This window comes from Mytilus trossulus, chromosome 7, assembly GCF_036588685.1.
Source record: "Mytilus trossulus isolate FHL-02 chromosome 7, PNRI_Mtr1.1.1.hap1, whole genome shotgun sequence".
Classification (NCBI taxonomy): domain Eukaryota; kingdom Metazoa; phylum Mollusca; class Bivalvia; order Mytilida; family Mytilidae; genus Mytilus; species Mytilus trossulus.
In genome coordinates this window covers 6,309,545-6,335,953 of record NC_086379.1, presented here as the reverse complement: position 1 = coordinate 6,335,953, position 26,409 = coordinate 6,309,545, and the positions used below count along the sequence as shown (strand labels likewise).

General features: G+C 32.3%; 1 protein-coding gene across 3 annotated transcripts; it reads left to right on the top strand.

Moving 5' to 3' along the window:
• The first annotated feature begins 51 nt into the window (after positions 1-51).
• LOC134724543 (protein starmaker-like) lies at positions 52-26,409 on the top strand. 3 transcript variants are annotated; one of them, XM_063587633.1, is made up of 6 exons: positions 52-112; positions 6,797-6,989; positions 7,477-7,608; positions 11,199-12,586; positions 14,201-14,265; positions 20,092-21,130. In XM_063587633.1, the coding sequence occupies exons 2-6, from the start codon at positions 6,819-6,821 to the stop codon at positions 20,673-20,675; spliced, it is 2,340 nt and encodes a 779-aa protein (XP_063443703.1). In that variant the 5' UTR covers positions 52-112; positions 6,797-6,818; the 3' UTR covers positions 20,676-21,130. The 3 variants fall into 3 exon arrangements, with proteins under 3 accessions (XP_063443703.1, XP_063443704.1, XP_063443701.1); XM_063587634.1 differs by lacking the exon at positions 20,092-21,130 and adding an exon at positions 23,320-26,409 and having other exon boundaries at positions 72-187; XM_063587631.1 differs by having other exon boundaries at positions 72-187.

Below are 26,409 nucleotides of genomic sequence, written 5' to 3'. Positions count from 1 at the left end.
TTTTATTTGTAGCTTTGATGATGAGTGATGCTATTTTTTCGAACCTTCCTTTTTATTTTTCAGACGACTTCCGGTTCCAATTTGAAGCTGTAGCACAAGAAAATTATTCTTGGTATTTTGCAAGATCAGAATTTGGAAGACATTAATTGCAAAATACTGATTCTAACTTATTTCCTCAAATTTATGTGTAAGCTACTTTAAGTGAAAAACTTTGGTACAAGTCAAATCGGCACCTGGTCATATCTTCTTCTTATGGTATCCAGTTATCCATCATATTTTGATGATTACTAACTATCGGCACCCCACAGGCACTTGTTTCTATCAGAGACATATATACACATATATGTATATATGTCTCTGTTTCTATCAATTGGACGAACTACTATCAACGTATATTTACGTTTATTTTCGTAAATATACGTTGATAGTGGTTCTTCCAATGGATAGAAACAAGTGCCTGTGCGGCACCCATAGAAAAGTGAAATCGGCACCTGCCCTGGTCAATTATCGGCATCAACTTCAAGTTAAATCGGCACCTATTTAAAGTCAATTTGGCATCCAATAAAAATTTGATATAATATATGGGACTGGGACAATCTAATAGTGAGAATTAATACAACAACATTATTAGACCAGAATCCGGGTCCGTTCGCGCCCATTCACATTCGCACCCACTCATGTTCGCCCCCTTTCACTTTCGCACCCCACATGTTCGCACCCAAAGTCCATTCGCATCCTACATGTTCGCGCCCAATTTTAATTGGTTTCGTCAGGGACGTATATATATTTTAAGTCCTTGCAGGTTTTGTGTTTATTAACTTTGTTATCAAGTTTTGGCAAGTAGTATTCTTAAAAGTATAATTGATTTTATTGTCTCAAAATAAAGCGAGACAGCATTTTTTATGTGTTTAATTAATCTTAATCATGTTTTTTTAGAGTGTATTGTTAAAAAAAATTATATTCCTTTCTAATTAAAAGGGATTCTGTCAACGTTTTATTTTGTGTTGAATAACACTTAATCATGTTTTGTTTAGTGTATTGCCTATAACTTTGTTTCATTGACTTGTTTCAAAATGAAGTGAAATTCTGACTACGTTTTTTTTTGCGTTCAATAAATTTTATCACGTTTTGGTTTATATAATAGTGTATTGCTATATTTCCTTATTCCATTGCTTCAGATCAAAGAGACCAAGCTGTTAAAAACAATTATCCTTTGTGTTTTTCATTTAAAATATTTATCTTTTACTCATACCAAGCTATAAATACATTCAGTATTTACATCAAAGCAATTAAAAACAACAATCATGAATTTCTAATTATTCAACTGGAATTTGAATTAAAATTGGGCGCGAACGTGTAGAGTGCGAACGGACCTTGGGTGCGAACGTGCGAGGTGCGAACGTGTAGGGTGCGAAAGTATATTGGGCGCGAACGGACCTGATACCATTAGACCACAAAAAGACTTTTTATGGATATATGTCATTACCATGATTATGTGGTATCAGATTAAAATTTAGATTTAAACCATTCAAGTATCCTCATTTCCATTGTGAGGACAAGGATAATAGCATGAAATGTTAGGTTAAAGTATATAAATTTGAATTTAAAGATCGAACTAGAACATTTTTAAAGATAAACTTGTATCACCTGGTGTAAGAAAATGTGTCAAAAACTTATAACCAGATAACTTGTACAACATTTACAAAAAGGTACAAAGTTTGTAGGAAAAAAAGTCACAGGAAAAAAAGTCACAATATATATTTGTTTGAATGAAATAGTCATATGGTCTGCACATACATGTATTAACAGGAGAAACATTCCCAATTTGTATTTTTTATGGAAATGGTCCTAAGGCCACACATATCATGCATATATGGACCATAATTTGCTATTGGGCTCCGTTTCCTATAACTATAGAAAAGTGATAAAATGTGAATTACTGTAAGAAAAGTTGCAACTACATCTAAAGATGCCATTATTTTTATCAACATACAAGTGTATGCTACTCTTCCCTAGAAAAAAAATTAAAATATACGAATGCCAAAGATTCTACAACCGTATTTTTGTGTCGTTTCTCGCGTTACTTATTGCTTCCGAAGAGCATAACGCTGACTGATTTATAGATAATAGTCACCGGCAAATTCGTAACTTTTGCTTTCAAATAACAAAGAACATCGACCAATAAGAATAGTGAGAAGAAAATGCTGAGAACTATAAGTATTTATGTAGCAGATGTAAGAACAGTGGCGTGATTTTTGTGTCCGATTTCATACCGCAATTTTTAGATGATGTAAACTGCTTTGTTGTAATAGAATTCTTAAAAACAATATGCAAATATGAACTCTCGCGAGATGTTCAAACAGGTAAATCCGAGATGATTTACATTCTTGTTTTGATCTTCGTAATAATTAAGTAAGAAAATTACGTTGTCGTTATGCGTTACATTTCACACGAAACAAAAGTCCAGTTATTTATTAAAATTGTTTTTGTCCTCAAGTTCTAACCATTTCCGGTCATACGTGAAACATGTGACTAACATGAGATAACGCCATTACGGCCGGATGTACGAAATACTAGGTCTAAACATTGTTTTTGTTTCCCACGGGATGTTAGCAAACATAATCTGTAGACTTGTTTCGTCTTGTTTAAAAGAGGAAAATACAATTGTCAAAGAGATTGCGCCGGTGGTCTGTTATTTTTCCTATGTGCATAATGTTACATACGATCCTGTGTGAAAATAAATGCCCAATGACTTGAAAAAATCGATTTCATATTCATTTTGATATTTGACAGACGTTAGAACACACTTCGTTTCCCGATAATGACGTGAAGAGTCCTTGGAAAAATCAATCGAAATTACGTCTCTTATCATTGTACCAATGCTCATTGGATTGATTTAACTTCAGCAGTAAATATTACTGGATATTTTAGGTGAATAAATATAATTTAATAACAAATACATGTTAATATACCGTTACACTTAGAATGTACAAAGTTGGAATCCTGTCACAGTTTTTAATTAATATTTTTTATTCATGTTCTGCAAACACTTATCAGAAATGCAATAAACTTGTCAAAGGAGAAGTAAACTTTTACCATGCATGACTTGAAAGGAAGTACTTCATTTATTTTAGCCCACTAAAGTAGGTTAAAATGTGGAAACCATGTAGATGGTGTACAGGTCACAAGTATCACATTATGCCTATTTTAAAGATTTTAATTCCAAGTTAAAAGTTTTTTTCTTTACTGGATTTAAAGAATGTTACATTGCCAATGATTTGGAATAAATTGTATATAACTGGAATATCAAAACCAAATATAAATACATTTTTTTTGCTTAAACATCAAGATACAACGATTATGGTATCCTGTATCAATGGAGAAAATATGGAAAATTCTGAATAAATTGTACTAATTGTTTTCAAAACAAGCACATATTTAGGAGTTTTATAATACTGTTACATTTAAGATGAATTTTAAGAAAAAGGATACTGTTCAGATTATTTTAAGCAGATTTTGCAATAAAATAAATATAAAAAAATGCTTTCGGTTTCTTATGGTTTCCTGTCAGGTTTAAAAAAAACTTTAATATAACATTGAAAATAGATTTTAAATATTAACATGAAGCAAGTAACACTAGAAATGGTGTTTATTTATGCCTTTTGAATTATATTGTGCAAAATAAAGAAAATAAAGATTGGTTTCCTGTTTGGTTTCATGTCACGTAAACGGTGAATCAAAATGTATTAATTTTTTCTCGAAAAACTCAATTGTTCCATTCATACTATTCTAACACCAACACAACCCACAAAATAAAAGTTAGAATTTTAGAACTTATAAAAAAGGATACAAAAAGAAACCAAAGGCCGAATACCAAATTATGGTCCATATATGAATATATTGGGAAACATTCCCAATAGATTTTTTGTTTGGAAATAGACATTTTTAAATTCATTTTATACGACTAGCTTTGGAAATTTAAATATCAATCTCACAACATTTAAATGGAACATGTACATGCTGGTGTACTATTGATACATGTTTTCAAGGATTTGTTGTTATTATTTTTTTGTTTTATATCCCTTATGAAAGAGATGTGAGTTTAACCATTTAACAGCAACAATTTCCTTCAATTTGAATACAAGTTAGAATTTCAGTATATAACTTGACTACATGTTTTTTTGAATTTTATAAGGATAATTAGTATTCTGTAATTTAGTGTTAAACAAACAACTCATTGCCATTTATAATAGCTTAGTATTTATATATATTTATATATCTAGGGACTGTTTATATTGATGTGTGGCTTCTTGTGGCACCTTTCCCCTTTGTAGACCTTTCATTTTCTGTCTTCATCATGTTCATAGGAAGCCATATCAATGAAATACAACTCATGCTCAATATCAAAGAAAAGGACACAATTAGTTTTCCCTTTTTGTTAAAAAGTCAATTTATTCCAATACATTTTTATAAGTGTATATAATTCCTTTATAGTTTTAAAAACTTAACCACTAACATACATGTAACTTAAATAAGTAATCCGATACGAATATATTATGACTTTTTTCAATGCATTCAAAAACTCCAGTTAAATTATTTATTGCCTACATGTACATAGTGACTTTTTCACATGCATTCCAACATTATCTGTCAAATTAGTTTACTTAAACAAATTGTGACTTTTTTTCTTGTGACTTTTTTTCCTAGGGATATTGTGACTTTTTTTCCTGTGACTTTTTTTTCCGTTTAACACTAAGTTACATCTTGTACACTAGATATATTAAACAAAATTTTACAGGAAGCTTTGATAAGTATGGTAATGGCAGAAATATACATGTAGCTGACTATGCGGTATGGGCTTTGCTCATTGTTGAAGGCTGTGCAGTGACCTATAGTCATGATAGTTGTTAATGTCTGTGTCATTTTGGTCTCAAGTTGAAAGATGTCTCATTGGCAATCATACCACATCTTCTTTTTTATATAAGGTGAACTTTTGTGATTTTACTCCTTTTAGCAAATTTAAAGCTGAACTAGGTTTTGCAGTGCAACTACTTTTCGTCCCTGCAGAAGAGTTCAGTATTTTAGTGAATTTACTTTACACCTCCATGACCCCAATTCATCTACATGTATCTCACAATATTTCTATTGAGGTATAATCCACATTCTACAAAATTCAAAGCTTTATTTATAGTCAACATGTTACATAACAAATAAACATAAGCTCTCTGAGCTTTTATAACAGACAAATACATACATGACATACATTTACATAATAATCATACACAATACTAATACTAATAATACAAGTAAAACTGCGAGCTACTGCTCACTGATGATACCCCAGCCGCAAGTGTATAATATTAATAGTGTAAAAATATGCAAGTGTTCGGTAAACAAGAAGTTGTCGAGTGATGAATCTGAAAAGCATCACACGGTATAGCTTACTTATATAAATCCTGAAACCAAATTTCAGAAATCCTTGTATTGTAATTTTTTTCAACTTGGCTGTCATGTGTAAAATTATACAAGTGTTTGGTAAACAGGAAGTTGTCAAGTAATCAATCTGAAAAGGCATCACACAGTATACATGGTATAGCTGACTTAGACATGTTAGATAAACCCTGAAACCAAATTTCAGAAATCCTTGTATTGTCATGATTGTAGTTCCTGAGAAAAATGCGATGAAAAATATTCATGGGACGGACTGACTGACGGACGGACTGACGGAAGGACAGACAGAGGTAAAACAGTATACCCCCCCTTTTTTAAAGCAGGGGTAAAAAAATATAAAAGACCTAGAACATACATTTCATGTGCATTTAGCTCAACTAATTTAAATACTATATTATATACATGCACTGCATGATCACTAAGCTAAAAGCAACAAAAAAAACTTAAAAACATAGTAATCACAAATGATAAAAACTAAGCAAAAAGTAAAATCACAAAAATACTGAACTCAGAGGAAAATCAATTCGGAAAGTCCATAATCACATGGCAAAATCAAATAACAAAAGGCATCAAAAACGAATGGACAAGAACTGTCATATTCCTGACACAACACAAACAAACACAAAAAAATCATTAAAGCTGTAACATAAGACATAAAATAAATACTAGGCACATGCATTGCAATGGCATGAGCAGATGAGTTTATTAGACTCTTGAATTGTGTAAAAGATGTTTTAGTTCTTAAAAAGACAGCTGTACAACATGTACAACAGGTATAACAAACAAAAATCAAGTGATAACTGGAAACTCTGTAGACAACAGAGAAATCTAGTTAACATGGTTAATAAGATATAGAAAAAATTCCATTAAAACATACTTTTATGAACACTGCATAGGTGGACCAAAAACATCTAATTTCTGGTCAACTGCAAAAATTTTCATAACAAAAATTAAACATTTAGGTAGCAACTTCACAAAAAATATAATTTTGTGTGATGAAGAAACCATAGTAAGTAACAAAAAAAAAGTTGCAGAACACTGCAATGATTTTTTTTTTATAAATATGGTTAAAGATATTGGCAACAACCATTGACAACCATCCAAGTGTTACAAAAATGCATGAAAAACAAAACTGCCACACAACAACTAGAATCCACCAATTGATAATTATTTCTGCAGTTGCTTCCTACCATGCCTACACAAGACCTACAGACCTAAAGTTATGAGCTCACAAAGGTTATGTTGCATGTTTGTTTCGTTTATTCAATATTTTTTATAAAAGAATCTGATATATATATACATGATATATATAAATATGTATAAAAGTTGTTGGATTTATTTTCAGACTTGCAGACAGATATAAAAGAATGGAACCATTCATTGCTCCAGACATGGATGACTTTTATTTATTTGATGTTATGTACGGCAGTTCGGACAGTGAAGAAGAAATTATTTGTACCTCCTGTGCGAGAGGACGGTTACGTCAGTCTGTAATGATGCCAAGACTTCCAAGTTATAAAGTCATTCATAAAAAGAAGGTACTAAATTGCAAGTGAATGATATATATTATATTAGACAGCAAATATGTGTACATGACATGTGCATTGAAGTGTTAAACAATTAATATTTATTAGATTTCTTAGCCACATATGGTTATAAAAGGCCAGATATAAAAAATATGAAAAGATTCAATTGAGAAAACAAATCAATAACACAACAATTCTTGAAAAACAAATATGACAGACATGAAACAACTTTCACCAATGAACTGTACAGATTACATTAATTTTTCAACAAATCACTTGGTTTGAAGTTGTGGGGATTTTTTCAAATGAGGATCACCTCTTCTTAAATTGTTATTGATAAATTAAAACAAAAAACATACATAAGTTATGAGTTTATATACAAAATATGTGTGCTAGAAAGGGTGAAATATGAAAAAAAGTTTACATTTATCATGTTCTTCTTTATACATGTTTTATATACTAGAGATAAACTAGATACTAGATAATTTACATTAATAAGGTTGACTTCCAAAGGCATTTGGGAGTGGCAGAGAGTGAAATACAGAAGAGAACATTAGGAAGAGGCAGAGCTAAATGTAGACAGATTATATCACAGAATCTACCTCCTGTAGGGAGGAGTGGAGATTCACCAGTAAGTATGAAGCAAAATGTGCTTTACTATTTCACATTAGTTATTCATGAAAAGATTATGCCTATAAAAAGCAAATCATCACAGCTCAAAGGTTGGTTGATGCTTCTTTGTGTTAAAAAAAATTAGTTATGTAAGTGATTATAAATAAAGATTTGAAATTGGTTGACATTTATTATTGTATTCAGATATTATCATGATTATTTACAACTGGCCAGTCAGTAGAAAATGAAAGATTAGATTTTTAGTGCAAACAATGGACATGATGGATCAAACATTTCCATAATCAAAGCAACTTCAATCTGGTTCTCATTCAGTAACAAATTTCTTTTGCAGAAAATCTAAATCTTTTGATGTACACTGGACTCTTGAAAGTGAAAAAAATATTTCAATTTCCATATATATATTTCTTTAAATTTTTTATTTCTTTGAAATAACATACAATGAATTTATCAATGCTCTCAACACATTTTTAACGAAAAATGTGTCTATATACTGGAATTCAATGAAAAATTGTTTATGAAAAAAACTGAAAGCAGCTGTTTTAAAGAAACACACTGTCAAATATTACTTAGGAAGAGAGATATTTCAGAGTGAATCAACCATAATTACATCCAAAGTTAACTTTATATTTCTTTCAATTTTATCACAACTTTTTTACTATATATATATCATGTATAGTTATTGTCTTTTTCATACTCATTATTTATGTATTAAAAGGGAGATTATTCAACTCTAATATTCATCGGTCACATTTTTTTGAATATTTTCTGAAACATGTTCACAATAATTAAAAACCAATTCTTCAGAGAACAATTGAAGGTCTTTCCACCTCGAGAATTAGAATGAAATTTAGAAAAAAAAGTTAGAAAGGGTCACTCCTTGTTGATGTAATTTGGTACCTCAACTGATATAGAAAAATAAGATTAATAGATATGTACAGAAGATTTAATTGTTTTATAATGAACAAAAACAAAGTTAAAGCAAAGGTGAAAATCTAGAACGTCAAGTTGACCTTTGACCTTGACCTCAATTTCAAGGTCATAGGTCAGTGATCTCAAATCAAAAGACCCCAGGTCAATCACTTGTATGGTTGTAGAGAATTATCGATTTCAAAAACAAAAGGGGAGAAAACTTCTTAAAGGGTTGACCAAAACACTTCGACTTAAATGGGTTGAAGTTGCCCCTTGTTGTAAACAGTAATTAGGCAAACACATCGTATCATTAACTGTTACAGTTTCTTTTGAATAACGATAACAAGCAAAATTCAAAATTTATAACATGACCTTGACCTTTGACCTTGACCTCAATTTCAAGGTCATGGGTCAGTGAACTCAAATATGAAGGTCCGAGGTCAATCACTTGTATGGTTGTGGAGAAATAACGATTTCAAATACATAAGGGGAGCAAACTCATATAAGGGTTAACCAAAACACTTCGACTGAATAAGTTGATGTTGCGCCTTATTGTAAACAGTGATTTTGCGAACATATTATATTATCAACTGTTACAGTTTCTTTTGAATAAAGATAACAAGCAAAATTCAAAATTTATAACATGACCTTGACCTTTGACCTTGGTAATCTTTTACAAAATCTCCACTGAAACTACTAGGCCACAATCATCTTTGGGGTATCTAGTTTGAAAAATGTGTCCGATGACCTGGCCATTCAACCAAGATGGCCGCCACGGCTAAAAATAGAACATAGGGGTAAAATGCAGTTTTTGGCTTATAACTATGAAACCAAAGCATCTAGAGCAAATCTGACAAGAAGTTAAATTGTTAATCAAGTCAATATCTATCTGCCCTGAATTTTTCAGATGAATTGGACAACTGGTTGTTGGGTTGCTGCCCTCCAATTGGTAATTTTTAAAGAAGTTTTGCCGTTTTTGGTTATCTTGAATACTATTATAGATAGCGATAAACTGTAAACAGCAATAATGTTCAGCAAAGTAAGATCTACAAATAAGTCAACATGACCTAAATGGTCAATTGACCCCTTAAGGAGTTATTGCCCTTTATAGTCAATTTTTAACAATTTTCATTAATTTGGTAAATTTATGTAAATTTTTACCAAATATAGTCTTCTGTTACTAATGGGCAAAGTTCATTATAGATATAATTGTAAGAAGCAAAATCGTTCAGTAAAGTAAGAACTTCAAACACATCACCATCACCAAAATACAATTTTGTCATGAATCCATTTGTGTCCTTTGTTTAATATGCACATAGACCAAGGTGAGCGACACAGGCTCTTTAGAGCCTCTAGTTTTGAGAACTTTCTTAAATGATTGAATTTTAATCAACAAAGAACTGGAACAAATTAAATGATCCAGATATTATTATGGAAACATACAGATATATTTCCAACAATGAAAAAAAAAAAGAGACAGCACAAGGAAATACTTTAAATTCAAGCAATGAATTAATAAATGAGGAAAATAAATCATGTAGAGTGGGGTTCTCATTTTCGCCATTTGTTTCCATGTTTTCTGCAGTTTATGTTCAGGCCATTATGTTTTTGAAATATACTGATATTTCTATATGAATATAACTTCAAATGCAAAATATTTCTTACCTTGAAAACGTGTTTGTTTGAAAAAAATAACCTGAAAAGTTTGATTAAAGGGTGTTTAAAATTTGCTGATTTTTTGTCAAAGGGGGACACATATTCGCCGTTTTTACACATCTATTTAAAACCAAATAACTGCAGCTTTAAACAATGTTTATGAAATACATTTATAGATGAAAAGAAGACATTTCAAAGGTGTAAAGAACTGTGAAATTTGGCGCAATCAGTCAAAGAATTACTAAAAAATACTTCTTTGAAATCGTGTTTTTCATTCAGGAAATTGTACGAAAATCGTTGTCCTTTTTTCAGTCAATTGCAGTTAGTGCAGAAATTTTGTCTCAGTTTAAAAAATATTCATATTTGTTATTAAAATATATAATTTACCGGCAGATTTCTTCCATTTCAACCATCCTTTGAAGTTTTTACACCTCAAAATCATAAAACGGCGAAGTTGTGTCCACAGCGAATATGGGCACCCCACTCTATTTATTTATGATCAAGACTTAAATAACAGCAGTCATATATTAAGTTATATACATTGTAATTTGCCTGTGTATAATACTAGAACAAACCCGCAAAATCTGACACCGGCATTTAGGATGTGATGAAATACTGTATATATAAATTGTTATAGAATTTATTTTACCAAAAGATTTTATGACTGGAGGTAATTTTGGCAAGGTATCAAATGTCTTAGTCTGTCGGTACAGTGGTCACTTAAAAGTCTGTCAGATGACGGAAACAATATCTGGACATCATTATTTTCGTTTTTCTCCCAAAATAACCCAACCTGAATAATCATAAGCAAGGATGACAAATGTGACTATGTATGGTACCTATAGCATGTATAGGAAACATAGTTATAATTATCCTCCACCAATATTACTTAATAATTATACCTATTTGATTTTAAAAGCATCATATTTTTTCTAGCAATAATTCAACATGAATGTAAAATGTCTTTATTTTATTTTTTTAATTCAACATGAATGTTAAATGTCTTTATTTTTTTATTTTCAGTCTGAAAGTAGTGCAGATGAAAGAATATATCATGTTGGCTTATCACATAGAAGTCCTAGCTGGAAAAATGAATTACGGAAACCTAAGACAAAACCTTTAATTCTGACTTCAGATTTTCCACATCTATCTGCTAAATCTAAAAATGAACATCAAAGTCTTGAAGAAACTAGAAATACTGCTGATACAAAAAATGGAACAAATTTCAAAGATATGGCCAACTATCTCATGGACTCTTGGGAAGATGCATTTACTGAAGAGGGTCAGTTTGAAGATGTAGCATTTAATGATGACAGTTTTGAAACAGAAGATAATTCATACCAGGGAAATAACCAAATAAAAGAAGATTATCTGCAAAATGAACAAAGTATTGAAATTAATTCAGATTTAAAACAGAAAACTGATGAATATTTTAAAAAACTGGAAGCAGAAATGGACAACTTGAGTTTAAATGATTTTGAAAACATTTCAGTATCTGAAGCATCTAAACGAAGATTTTCTCAAAGTGCAAAAGAATCAGTTCCCCTTTCAGAGGGTAAAGCACAAGGAGGAATTTGGTATTCTGGTGATGATGCTTACATTTCTAACAGTAAAAATGATGAAACTTGGACAGATTCTGATGATACGGATGTGTCGGTTTCTACCGAGTCACTTTTACCATGTGATAAATCAACCTTGCCAATCAGAAGTAAGGTTAAAGGTTGTGATGTTCTACCTCGTGCCAAATTTGATCTGACATTACCAGGTGATGGTAGTGTTGAAGCTCAGGGAAATGTGTCTAATGTTGCCATGGGTGGCAATACTCATTCATCCTCTAGTCCTGATAATGCTGTTAGTGGCCATAACCATTCCTCATCTAGTCCTCATACTGATCATTCCACATCTAGTCACGATATTGACCATATGTCTTCTAGTCCCGATATTGACCATTCCACTTTGTCGGTATCAAAAACTGAGAGTGACAATCAAAGAACATCGGCTACCTCAGATAAAGATGAAAGTGAAACCAGTGAAAGCTTTAAAAAAATAAGTCGGAAAAATAAAAAGAAGAACAGAGATGCAGCGAGAGCCAAAGATTTTCATAGTAATTATCCAGATCAGAGTAAACATGATAATGACCAAGATGACACAGTTAGGGATAAGCAAGTTAGCAAAAAGTGCCAAAAGAATAATTTAAGTCTGATGGATTCTAATGCTTGCCAACGAAATGGTCAGGGATCATCACATGATGCAGGTGTGTCATGGAAGTTAAAGGGTGATTCTGTTATACAGCTAGATGGTCTTCCAGTAGATTGTGATATTTCTGTTTTACAAGATCTTATTGCTTCTTATGGAACAGTAAAAGACATTGAAAAAAAGGAAGGACCACAGTCTTCAGCTGTTAGATTCAGGTTAGTTAGGCCAAAAAAAATAATATGTCTGTTTTTCTCTGTTACATCTTTGAATAAAATTATAAAGGTAGGAAGGTAGGGATTTATTAGCTCACCTGGCCCACAGGGCCAAGTGAGCTTTTCTCATCACTTGGCGTCCGTCTTCCGTCGTCAGTTGTCTCCGTCGTTAACTTTTACAAAAATCATCTCCTCTGAAACTACTAGGCCAAATTAAACCAAACTTGGCCACAATCATCATTGGCGTATCTAGTTTAAAAAAATGTGTGGCGTGACCCGGCCAACCAACCAAGATGGCCGCCATGGCTAAAGATAGAACATAGGGGTAAAATGCAGTTTTTGGCTTATAACTCAAAAACCAAAGTATTTAGGGCAAATCTGACATAGGGTAAAATTGTTTATCAGGTCAAAATCTATCTGCCCTGATATTTTCAGATGAATTGGACAACCCGTTGTTGGGTTGCTGCCCCTGAATTGGTAATTTTAGGGAAATTTTGCTGTTGTTGGTTATTATCTTGAATATTATTATAGATAGAGATAAATTGTAAACAGCAATACTGTTCAGCAAAGTAAGATCTACAAATAAGTCAACATGACTAACATGGTCAATTGACCCCCTAAGGAGTTATTGCCCTTGATAATCAATTTTTAACAATTTTCATAAAATTTGTAAATTGTAACTAACATTTTACACTGAAACTACTTGGCCATGTTCAATATAGATAGAAATAATTGTAAGCAGAAGAATGTTCAGTAAAGTAAGATGTACAAACACTTCACCATCATCAAAACTCAATTTTGTTATGAATCCATCTGCATCCTTTGTTTAATATTCACATAGACCAAGGTGAGCGACACAGGCTCTTTAGAGCTTCTAGTTTTTATTTTACCATTTTTTTACATTGAGTCTATGGGCATGATGCCAGATGGGAGGGACATTCTGACTTAATCATGTTAACAGTGCTTATTGATAAATGACAAGTAAACTGAAGCTTAGTTTTATAGGGTAGACTATTTCTTAACCTAAAAAATAGGGAGGGTAGGGTAATTAATACATATATAGGAAGCACACATCTTTTTTAATTTGGCCTTTTAAAAAAAAGAGATTTTCATTGTCCATGCAATTACACTTCAATGATTAGTTAAGTATTAGCATGATTAGAGCAAAAAAGTCCTGAGAAATTCAGGGGACAAAACTAAGTCATTGAACATGTTGAATTAGTTTACCCATACATGTACAAGTATATAAAATTCACTTGTATAAGTTATTAAGTATCTTACAATTTTCCTTATATATACCATGTATAATATTTTGATATTTACTTCTTCATGTTCTTTAAGCATGTTAAGCATGTTAAGTAAAAAAATATGTCACAAATAGTACCCCTGACTGACATACTTTAGCTTACACAAAATGGTTCATTACATATGAATCTGGTTTTATTTCCAGTCTCATTCATCATGTTTATATTATTTCAGGGATCTCCATGGCCTGTTTAACGATGACGCCCCACCATCGTTCAATTGTCTTGTGCCATTGTCAAATAATGGGTTTTTTTCTGTTATTAATCATGATGACTTTCATGATATTATATTTAAGTTTCTTTTTTTTTACAGATTAAATAGCACAGATGCATGTGAAATGGTTGTGTGTTGTCTAGACGATACAGACATTTTTGAAGGTAAATTATATTTAAATTGTTTTTTACTTGCATGAATAATTATATACTATAAAGTTTAGAAATTGTTGAAACTTTTCCTCATTGTGAAAATTGTGACAGGATACAGTGTTACTTGCCTAATCTGACACACAGGGGGACTAGGAAAAATTTCTGATTAAGCAAGCTTAGGAATTCTCAAGTTTTTTCTGCAAGGATAGGCATCTGTACTTTTGGACCAGGATAATGTGTCAGTTATAGCAGGTTGTTCAACGGTTGGAATACTCGGATTAGGCAGATTACATTGTATATATACACCTTTTGCAAAAAAAAAAATGTAGTTGTCTTGTATTGTAAATTTTGATACATAATTTGTATGCAGCTTTTCCTAAAATCACAATATTCTCAACAGCAGAAAACATGGCAAATGATAAAAACAAGCAACATTTTCCGAAATGTGTAGAAAATAGAAATTTGGTAGCCCATTTAAATGCCAATATTGACCAAATAACTAGATCTAGATCAGCAAATAAGATTCAAACAGTCAATTCAAAGTGTAAACTATCAAGGGTTGTAATAATGCATAAAAAGTTTAGGGTAATGTCATAGAAAGTTGTACTGATGTTTTTAAAAGGAATTTTGTTTATCCTGTTTATAGACACGATATAATTCCCCCTATCCCCCTATCCTCCCCCATTCTATAAATAGGACCTCAGACTGACAAATTAGGATTATGTTTAAAACTTTATGATGTTTAACTACTCTTTGAATGGAATATCTTCACTGACAATGACTGTAATTTAACTAGAAATGTTCAAAGCATCAACTGACTATGACATGGACGATTGCTTTAACATGTTTACAACCAAAAGAAGCAAAAGCACGATGTGATATGTTTGGCAATTTTTCATTGAAGGCTCATATTTTTCAATAGATAATATTTTTGGTGTTTTTTCTTTTTTATGAGATGTGACACAGGAATAACTGTGTAAATGGTAGGCTATACAATAATGTTAAACATGTAAAATGGTATCTATACATTTAGATGTCCTACTAACTTGCAATGAAATTGAACCTTTATATTCTTGTATATTTTAGATGTAGATTGCATGAAATACAATTGAAATACAATTGAAACCCAATAGTACTGACTGGATATCTAAGTCTTCTAAGGTTTATCACTACTTTAGAGATTCACAAAATATAGTGAATTGATCATAATATTCTATACATCCCCATCCGTGAACATTTTTAGAAACTTATCTACAAAAAATATGATCAGATAGTCAAGTTACAAAATGATGTTATACTTGACAAGATAATTATTTAACTTTTACAAGGTGCAGTAGTCTAATGTTTGTTCTAAAAATATCAATGATGTCATCAGTGATCTGGAAGGATTTTTTCACTATGGGCCCAGGGCCCCCCAAACATAAATTCAATGGGCCATTTTAAAAAATAATGGGCCAAGTTGTCATATGGGTGGGCCATTTAAATTGACTACTGTAAAAAAAAAAGTATCAGTATATTTGTGCAAAGAATGAAGAGGAGGTGGTACTTACATTTATGATTTTAAATTATATCATGGTTATTGTTCCTGTGATTTTGTAATTTTAATTTCAATGAATATTCAATAATAAATTTTAACTTCCTTCAAACCAGACAATATTTAAGATAACCTTTACTTACAATATTCAAACTGGTTTTGTTGCCTTGTACATGTTCATGTTTTTTTTGTACATTGAATTTGGGTCTTCGTCGAAACCATACTTATTCCAGACGTTCCGTATCAGAGGACATTTCTGGCATTCCCTCTGCACTTCTTGTATTACATGTATTATTATAACTTCATAACAATGACAAGACTAACGGTAGAGAGTATCATTAACTGATAGAACAAAACAACAATTCACTGAAGTCATGTTTACAAAATGTCAAAACAAGCTAAAGACAAAAAAATGACAAGGACAGTTAAGCGCCTTTTATGGAGACAAAAACTATATTTATTAAAAGACTTTGGGCTTTATATATCTCAATCGAAATAATAGCAAGCTAAACTACCGGTAACTAAAAGATTATAATTAGAGACAAATCTAGTCTTTACTAGCCAAATTTTACAAATTTAAAGTTTTTATTAAAAAAATATATCAAGAATGATGGTTAATTACGTTTTTGGGGTAATCAGTTAAACCGCATGGTTCTATTATTACCATAAGAAAACACCTGAGACGTTAAACTGCATGTTTCTATTACAATAGGAAACCACCCTAGACGTCCCAAAAATATATAGGTGATCCTATCATTGAACATTACATAGTTGTGTATACACACATGGCGGTACGGAACACGATCAGAAATCCATTTGACGATATCTAAACGTTTCGAAATGAAGTGAAAAATATTGTGCGCCACGTGGGCGCTTACATTTGTCAACCTATGCGCCATTTCTGGTCGATATGTGCTATAGGCGCCGGGCGCACGTCCTTCCCGATCACTGTGTCATTGTCTAAAGTCATCTTTAAGTATTGTAGTTATCTTCCTTTGTCCAGAATTGTAGATGTTTTATACAATACTATATTTTAATTTTACTTACACTGATATATATTTAAGCAATCTTTACCCTTCAGTGCTTACAAGCTATTTGATTCTTAGATATTATAGTATAGACTACATTCAGATTGAAATTAATCATTTCTAGAATAATTTCTGATTATGTGTGTATTTATCATGTTTGTACTTTGATAAATTGCAAAACTGTCACAGTTAGATTCAAAAAGTTATCAAAGGTACCAGGATTATTCAACATTGCCTTAAAAACAAGAGGTTTTACTAGTCACCAAACCAGGTTAAACCCAAAATTTTTCTCAAAATGTCTTTAACCAAGTCAGGAAAATGGCAATTGTTATCTTAAAGGTCTTGATGAGTTGCACTATCTTACTAGGTATACCATAGTTTCTCAGAATTTCCCAAAGACTTTCCCGGGGTAAGCTGTCAACGCTTTCTCAAAGTCTACAAAGTTTACCAGTAGTTTTCTCTGCCACTCATGACACTGTTCTAAGATGTTACGTAGGACAAATATGTCGTCGATGCAGCCTCTACCTTTTCTGAAACCAGCTTGTTCTTGTCGTAGTTTCTTATCCACAGCCTCTGTTATTCTTGAAATTAAAATTATGCAGAAGACCTTACTTGGAATGGATAGCAAGGTGATTCCTCTCCAGTTGTTGCAGTTAGTTAGGTCTCCTGATTTTGGTATTGTAATGATGTTGCCTTCCGACCAACTGTTAGGGATAATAGCTTGTTCCCATATTTTCTGAAATACTGGATGTAAAGTATCCGCTGCTAGAACTGGATCTATCTTAAAAAGTTCTGCATTCAGTTGGTCTATGCCAGGTGCCTTTTTGTTTTTCAAGCTTTTAATGGCTTTCTGTATTTCTTGTTTTGAAGGTGGATCTGTATCTATTTCAAGGTCTAAGGGTGCCTCAGGAATAATTGCTATATTATCTGGATATTTTCGATGAAGAACCTCTTGAAAATGTTCCTTCCATCTCAGATATTGGTCTCGTTCTGTTGTTAGCATATTGTTGTTTTTGTTTTAATAGGCATATTTATCTTAGCATTTTTACCACTTAGTTGTTTAGTTACTTGGTAAATCTGTCCCATTCTCTGATTTGAAGCTGCACTTTCTGCTTCATTTGCTAGGTCTTCCATAAAATATCTCTTGTTCTTTCTTGTTGCTGTTTTTACCTTCTTGTTGCATTCTGTATACTTGGTTCTTAGCTTTTCCTTAATTCTCTCAGAACGTGTTTTGCAAATTTTGTTCACTTCTTTTCTTTCATCTATCAAATTCCAAGTTTCAGGTGTTATCCATTCTTTGTGTACTTATCTTTTGAATCCTAGTACCTTTTTACTGATTTCATGTATGTGCTGCCATTCATCATTGACTGATATTGTGGTTGTGCTTTCAGTTGTGATGTTGTCTAATAGCTGAAACCTGTTCTTTATTTCCAGTTTAAACTCTTGCTGGATTTTTGGATCTTGTACATGTAATTTACCAACATCAAATTTCCTTGACACGTTTACATAACTAGACAACGTTTGAAGTTTCAGTTTGATGTTTGCAATTACTAGATGGTGGTCACTCGCAACATCTGCACCCCTCATAACGCGTACATCTTGCAGCGATCTTTTCCATTTTCCATTGATGATAATATGGTCTATTTGGTTTTTGTCTCTACCATTTGGAGAAGTCCATGTCAGCTTATATATATCTCTGTGAGGGAAGATAGTACCCCCTATTACTAAGTTATTAGCACCACATAAGTCCACTAAACGTTCTCCATTGTCGTTGATCTTGCCACACCCATATTTTCCCATTACTCTTTCGATCCCGGTGGTATCATTTCCAACTTTGGCGTTCAAATCACCTTGTTTCCATAACCATGATAACTGCATTTTTTTATGAGACGAGATAGTTCTTGTGCTCAACCCCCAACCTGGAGGGCCAGTGGATTTCGTGTTAAGGTTCCAGTCCTCTAGATCAGTTGCCAAACCAAGGCTTACGAATCATGATCTGTCCGGTTTTGTTCGAGTTGTCTCTCTTAGATAGGTTGCCTTGCTGGGCTTATGACTCCTATCTAGCCAACTATTTACCCATAGCTGGAGCAAGGTTGATGAGTGCAAGGGCATGTCCACACATCGATGGGCCTACACACTGCATCTCTAGGGCCCTTGCTGCTCCGAGATCCCCAAGCAGTTCAGCCTGACTTCGAAAGATGTCTTTTACCAGTGTTACCAACGAGGAGGATACTGCTGGAGTCTTGGTAATGTAGAGGCTGTATACTGGCAGGAAAGACTTACACACTCATCTTTCTTTTCACATAAAATATGCTAGCCAGCGGCGATAAGAACAATATAAATAGATCTACCGCACTAGACGCATAATATTACCCTGTGGAACAAACACCACTAACACCATTTAGACAATTATTAAACCAAAAAGAAAGCTTGTTATCTAGACATTATTTCATTGCTTCTAAATTTCAGGTTTGTGGCATGCTCTCCAATTTGTATTGCCTTAATCTTAAATTTATGAAAAAAAGGAAATGCTATACAATTCTTGAAGTAATCTTTCCCAGCATTTTTTTTTATAATCAAGCAAAATAAAGTTTCATGAAACACCAATTACTTAAAATATTCAAGCAGGTCTAAAATTGTGGTTCATTCTTAGTATGAACGATACAACAAAATGAACTATGATCATGCAACTTGTGTTTGTGTTTACACATTTCAATCATCTGAAATCATTTGGGTAGTAGACCCCAAGGATTAACTTGGATATAGAAATATTGTCATTATCAGACTCTTGGTCTTCCAGGAAATATCTTGTTAAAGTTGAGTGTCCATTGGCTTTAATTTGCAGGATATATATAAATATGCTGTCAATTGAGAATGGATGAGGGATATTTCTCTTCAACATTTAGCCTTACATATGACAGGCAGCCACATGACAAGCTTTTACTCTCTGAAATTTAGACTGAAATTAGAATAAAAATGATACAATCATATGCCACTTAAACCTGTAAAAAAGACAACCAGCCGCCTTGATCATGAAGATAATTTTGTGATCATAACATGTTAAAAGTAAAATCACAAAGGAAAGTCCCTAATCAAATGGCAAATTTAAAAGCTTAAACGCATCAAACGAATGGATTACAATAAAACAGCATTGTACATGTTGTAGGCATAACAAATTTCAAATTTTACAATATTGTATGCTTAATCAGATATTAGTCATGAGAAGTAAATATACCTGGACAAGCTTGATAATTCATATTTTTTTTCACTTCACAGACATGAGGCAGTCTATAACCGTCAGAAAAATACATGTGAAATTTGACCAGAAGGAGATCTGTCTTGGTCCGTTTGATGCAAAGCTCATTTCAACTTGTCATTTTTTTACGGGACTTTTCATGTCAACTGATGATCACAAGGACTATAATTTAGTTGATTTGTCTCGATTTAATTTTGCTAGTTTTCAGCATCTAAGACATAAAATAAGCTATGGCGTGGCTCTTCCTACTACAAGAACTGAACTTGTCCAAATAGTTGATGTAGCAGCATATTTAGGAATAATTGAGACAGATCTTGAACAATTATTTCCAGAACTGGATATATGTAAAAATAATGGACATGAATTTGTCCCTTTAATTCATCGCCTTTTGTGCAAAGGTTACCAATGCATGGCACAAGCATTTGGAAAGTGTGCATTGATATTGCCTATATTATTACAGGATACTGCAATATCTTATAACGTTTTCAAAAGAAAATGCAGGAATCAGAAAAATCTCTTAGAATGGAAAAGCAAATATGTTTACCCTACTTGTCAATGTCCTTCTTGTGAAGTTGAAAAATTAAAGCTCCAGGAAGATAATTAGAGAGTGCCTGTGCTTGGGTTAATTTAAAATACATTATTTCTAGTTACTTTTAATTTCAACACAAATTATGAAAAGACTATTTGAATAAATTGTCAAAAAAATTAATATATGTACAAATTATATAATGATACATGAATTTATTTTTACCTCATGTACCTTTAGAAGAATTAAATAGATACATGTTATTTTGCATGTTTTGTGACTGATTTATGATTTGAAAATTGTATTTTAAAAAATATGTTTATTTTAAGATCCATCCAATTACATGCATGACATGTGTGATGTGTAATTAAAAAGAAGTATAATTTTTAACTCACCTCACCAGAAGAGCAAAATGATTTTTTCTCATCACTTATTGTCTTTCATCATTGTTTGTTAACTTTACAAAAAATCTTCTTCTGAGCCAAATTGAAGCAAATTTGGCTACTTTATGTATGAACATGGTTAATGCAAACATATCAGTTATGATCTATAACCTTTGTTATCCTTTTATTTATTTTTTATTATTGTACATTTGTGTTTTATGATTTCATTTAATTTATTTGTTTTTGATTTATAACAATTTATGTTTTTAATAAAAGTTTTTTTCACAATGATTTAAAAACACATTGTTAGCTCACCTGGCCTAGAAAACCAAGTGAGCTTTTCTCATCACTTGTCGTTCATCTTCCTGGCCGTCCGTAGTCTTTATTAACTTTTACAAATATTCTCTATTCTGAAACTACTGGCTCAAATTTAACCAAACTTAGCCACAATCATGATTTGGGTATCTACATGTATCTTTAAAACCAAGATTGTTGACATTACTCAAACCAGAGTTTAATCTTTTATTTTGAAAACCAGTATTAATAGAAACAAATCTGGTGAGAACAAAATATTTCAATGCCTAATTAGAGTTTTATCCCATTTTCATGGTCCACTGAACATAGAAAATGATTGCGGAGGGGGCATCTGTGTTCTAGGGACACATTCTTGTTGACTGTTATCTTAAAAACTATCATGACTTATAGATATAAAGAAACTTTAAAATGCAAAAATGTTCAGCATGACAGGTTATACGAATAAGATAATAATAAAATGTCTCACAGTCCCACTGTATGGTGGAAATCATCAGTCGACTTCTCACTAGAGTAATAGTCATATAAATGGAATTCAATGTGACTGTCATACAAGAGAGAGGTTTATCTAGCCATAAAACAAGTTTAATTCACCATTTTTTACTTTAGAAAATACCTGTACCAAGTCAGGGACATGACCGTTGCTATCCCTTCTTTTAATGTACATGTGTTTGAGCTTTTGATAATTTTGACATTTCATTTTGAATTTTCCTCGGAGGTCAGTATTTTTGTTATTTGACATTTTACAAAACTGAGTTCATATTCCTCTCACACGAACTTTGGACCATGAATCACCTCTCTCGTGAAGTAATGCGTTCATCTGTTTTATCACATTACAGTTATTGTTCCTGTTGCGAATGTCCCAAAATGTGAATCGTAGGGAAGCAGATGCGAGACAGTTTTAGTCAATTCAATAAAGCTTTACATTTCAGAAGAAAAAAATACAATGAAACCTCTAATCATATATATATAATCAGATGCCTTATTTTAGTCATCAAGTTTCCATCTTGCATACATAGGTTTTCCATAATCTCATTTTCATGGCTGAATGACTGCTGAACAAACTTTAGTTGTTTTGTCAAGTGATTTGTTTTTGTAAGGGAGCTACCATTTGATTTTTATGGGGGGGCTAGGATGAAAAATGTTGTCCTGCATTTTTTTTTAGCTGAAATATCTGTCCTGCCTTTTTATTTTTCACTCTGTATGGTCCTGCCTTTTTTTTTTAGTTTATCCTTACTTTTTTTACCTTAATTGTCGTCCTGACAATTTTTTTGGCAAGTGTCTCATCCTGCCGGCTTTTTTTTACTCAAAACTCCTGTCCTGCATATTTTTTTCAAATTTCATCCTAGCCAGCAGGGTTCACCTATCCTTGACCCTAATTTCGGGTCAGAATTTAGTTTAATTTTCTTTAATTATGTTCATTTATCAGATGCTACAAGCAATAGTCCAAGTATAGTTGGTGTATGACATCATTATAAAGTGAACATGTCCATCTGATGATTCATCTAACCTTGACTAATTTCATGGTACATTGTATATTAACCTAGGACATGATTTTTCAAAAAGGTGCATTTCTCGATTACCTTATTTTTTTGTAAATTAAATAATTATTAGGGATACATACTAACCAGACAGGGTACACCTTGTTAGGTGTACACGTCAACCAACCAGAGTTCACCTTGTTAGGTGTACACGTATACCAGACAAATAGTTCACCGTGTTAGGGGTACACTCCAGCCAGATAGAGTTTACCTGACCTATAAGTCATTTTTTCTGTGTTAAGGCCCGTTTTTATTCTGATGAATAATCCACAAGAAAAACAAAATTGCTGATTGGAGGCTTGTATGCAGTTGTCTTCCTACTGTTCAGTTCTTCAATCCATCCAAGATCAATAATATGTACGTACCAAAAAAATCAGTTATATTTTTAAAACACTTGTAAGGAGACACGTTGTGTGAAGAATGGTTCAAGCTATTAATGTATTATAAAAAACTTAATAAAAACTATTCTTATACATTATTTTTTAGGTGCTGCAAGTAAAATAAGCTGTGTCGTTGTGCAATGAAGAAAAAGAAGATATTAAGTGTTGCATTAGTGTTTTATACATCAGTAAAACCTCTAGAAAAAACGCTGTTAATCATGTAAATGATGGGAGGAAATGCATACATTTATGTTGTTTCTCTGCATGTTATTTTATATTCGTCATTTAAAATACTTCTTGGTCAAGGAGTATGAATAGTCAATCTCTCTTCTAGATATTTCAGTAAGAAGCATGTGATTGTAGCTCTGTTTCATTGACATGATTTTTGTCGAGCCTGCAACTCTTGTTGCAGAAAGCTCGACATAGGGATAGTGATCCAGCGACGGCTACAGCGGCAGCGGCTACGACGGCAGCGGCGGCTTTAGCTAACTTCTTAAAAGCTTTATATTTTAGAAGGTAGAAGACCTGGATGCTTCATACTTTGTATATATAGATGACTCATGTTATGAACTTTCCGTCAGTCACATGTCCAATGTCCTTGACCTCATTTTCATGGTTCAGTGACTACTTGAAAAAAAATGTCATGATTTTTTGTAATGTTAAATTCTCTCTTATCATAAGTAATAGGATAACTATATTTGGTATGTGCGTACGTTGCAAGGTCCTCATGCCCGTCAGAAAGTTTTCACTTGACCTAAACCTCATTTCATGGATCAGTGAACAAAGTTTTGGTGGTCAAGTCCATATCTCAGATACTATAAGCAATAGGTCTAGTATACTCGGTGTATGGAAAGACTGTAAGGTGTACATGTCCAACTGGCGGGTGTCATCTAACCTTGACCTCATTTTCATGGTTCAGTGGTTATAGTTAAGTTTTTGTGTTTTGGTCTTTTTTTCTTATACTATATATGCAATAAATCTACTATATTTCGTATATGGAATGATTGTAAGGTGTACATGTCTAGCTGACAGGTGTCATCTGACCTTGACCTCATTTTCATGGTCCAGTGGTCAATGTTAAGTTTTTGAGTTTTGGTCTATTTTTCTAATACTTTATGCATTGGGTCATCTATATTTGGGGTATGGAAATATTTTATGATTTATATGTCTGTTATTCAGGTTTTATTTGACCTTGACCTTATTTTTACGGTCCATTGCTAAGTGTTCAGTGTTTGTGTTTTGGTCTGTTTTTCTTAATTTATAAGCAATAAGTCAACTATATTTGCTGTATTGAAGAATTGTTAGCTGTTCATGTCTGCCTGGCATGGGTCATCTGACCTTGACCTCGTTTACATGGTTCATTGATCAATGTTTTGTTTTCTTGGTTAATGTTGAGTTTATGTGACAGTTGTAATAAAGCTTTATATTTAGGTTTATCAACATAATATCAATGATTAGTAAAGAAGGCGAGATATTTCAGTGTGTGCACTCTTGTTAAAGAATATCACTGGGTTTGAAGATATAAAAACAATGATAGTACATTGAATTGTATAATGAAATACCAATCATCAATGGCCATTGAAAGCAATACATTGTCGGAGTTTGTGTATCTGTTTTTATTTTTTGTTTGTAAATTACATTTTTGTGTTCCGTGTGTATCTGTATTTATTTTTTGTTTGTAGATTACTTTCTTGTGTTCCGTCCGATGATATGCATTTTTTTCATTGTTTTAATAATGAATGTATAGCATCTTTTACGTATTTTTAGTTCAAAAAGATGTTTTCTTTATCTTTTGGTTCAATTGTTATTTCATGGAAATGTTTCATCCAATTTAAGTTCGTCTGATCCAAATTTTCAGGTGAGCAAATTTTCGTCTGTCATCCTTCATTCGTTGTCCATTGACTTTAACAAAAACGTTCTCCTATGAATCTGCTGGGCCAACAGAAGCAGAAGTACTTGACTGCACTCATTATATGGGTACCTTCTTTAAAATGTGTCAAGTAATTCGGACTACATGATTGAAAATAGATCACAGGGGTAAAATGTAAGTTTAGTTATTATCTTAAAAATTGCTGAACAATGTAAGCCCCTGACAGATCCACCTACCAGTTACATTATAACAGTTTTTTAACTGTTGAATAACTTATAGGAGTTATGTCCTTTATATAACTAAATCTACCGTCTTATTTTAATAGCATATTATCTTAAAAACTTTTATACATACTTTTTCGTCAACAATTGCTAATTTTAGATAGTTTGATTAGAACTGATTATGATAGATCAATTATATTTTGTATGAAGATGCATTACTATTAATACATATCAGTTCGACGATTAATGTAGGTCCTTCCCTATAGGTTATGATCCAGGTACTTCGAATTATTTATCATTTTACAATGTTAAGCTTTCTGCTGATCTTGTTCGATTGGAATTCTTGTGATAGATCGATGATATATTCAATAAAGTTGCATTACTATCAGTACAGTTTGATTAACAATTACTAATTTTCAATGTCAAACTTTCTGCTTAAGTTAGTTTCATAGAAACTTCTTACAATAGCTAACAGTGTTTTCAATAAAGGTAATCATTTTCTGTACATCTCAGTTGATGTATTGCCCACTTTTTCATCGCCCACCGACTTAGAATTAATAAGCATTACTGCTGTCCATCAGATTGTCTTTTTCTAAATTTTCAAACGTCAGTGGAGACATCTCTATTATGATCAAGCATTTGTGTTATACAGTACATAGTTACATGTATAGTCACTGCAAAGAATCACATATTAAAGGGTTAGATTTAGGTTTAGATGTGGTGGTAAAGTAAGGATCGAGACTATAAGTATTTCAAGCGTATGCATCGTTTACATATTAATGTTTGTAATTAGGTCCAGTGATGGGAGACCACTATGTTTAGAATGATTTTTTTTATTTCTGAATTATCTTTAGCAAATCATAGTGAATGATGAATTGGCGTCCAACACTCATTAGTGCAACATTATTTTAATTTTATCTGTATATTAAAGACTGTATACATATTTTGGATTCATTTATTTTCTTAGAACGGGTACCAATTTTCGTGGATTGCGGACACCTTACATTTTCGTGGAGTTGTGATTTAGTAGTTCAGAGAAATTCTGGATACATTTTTATAGAAATTTTTATTTAGTTGAACATCTAAATTTGTGGTTAACTTGTAC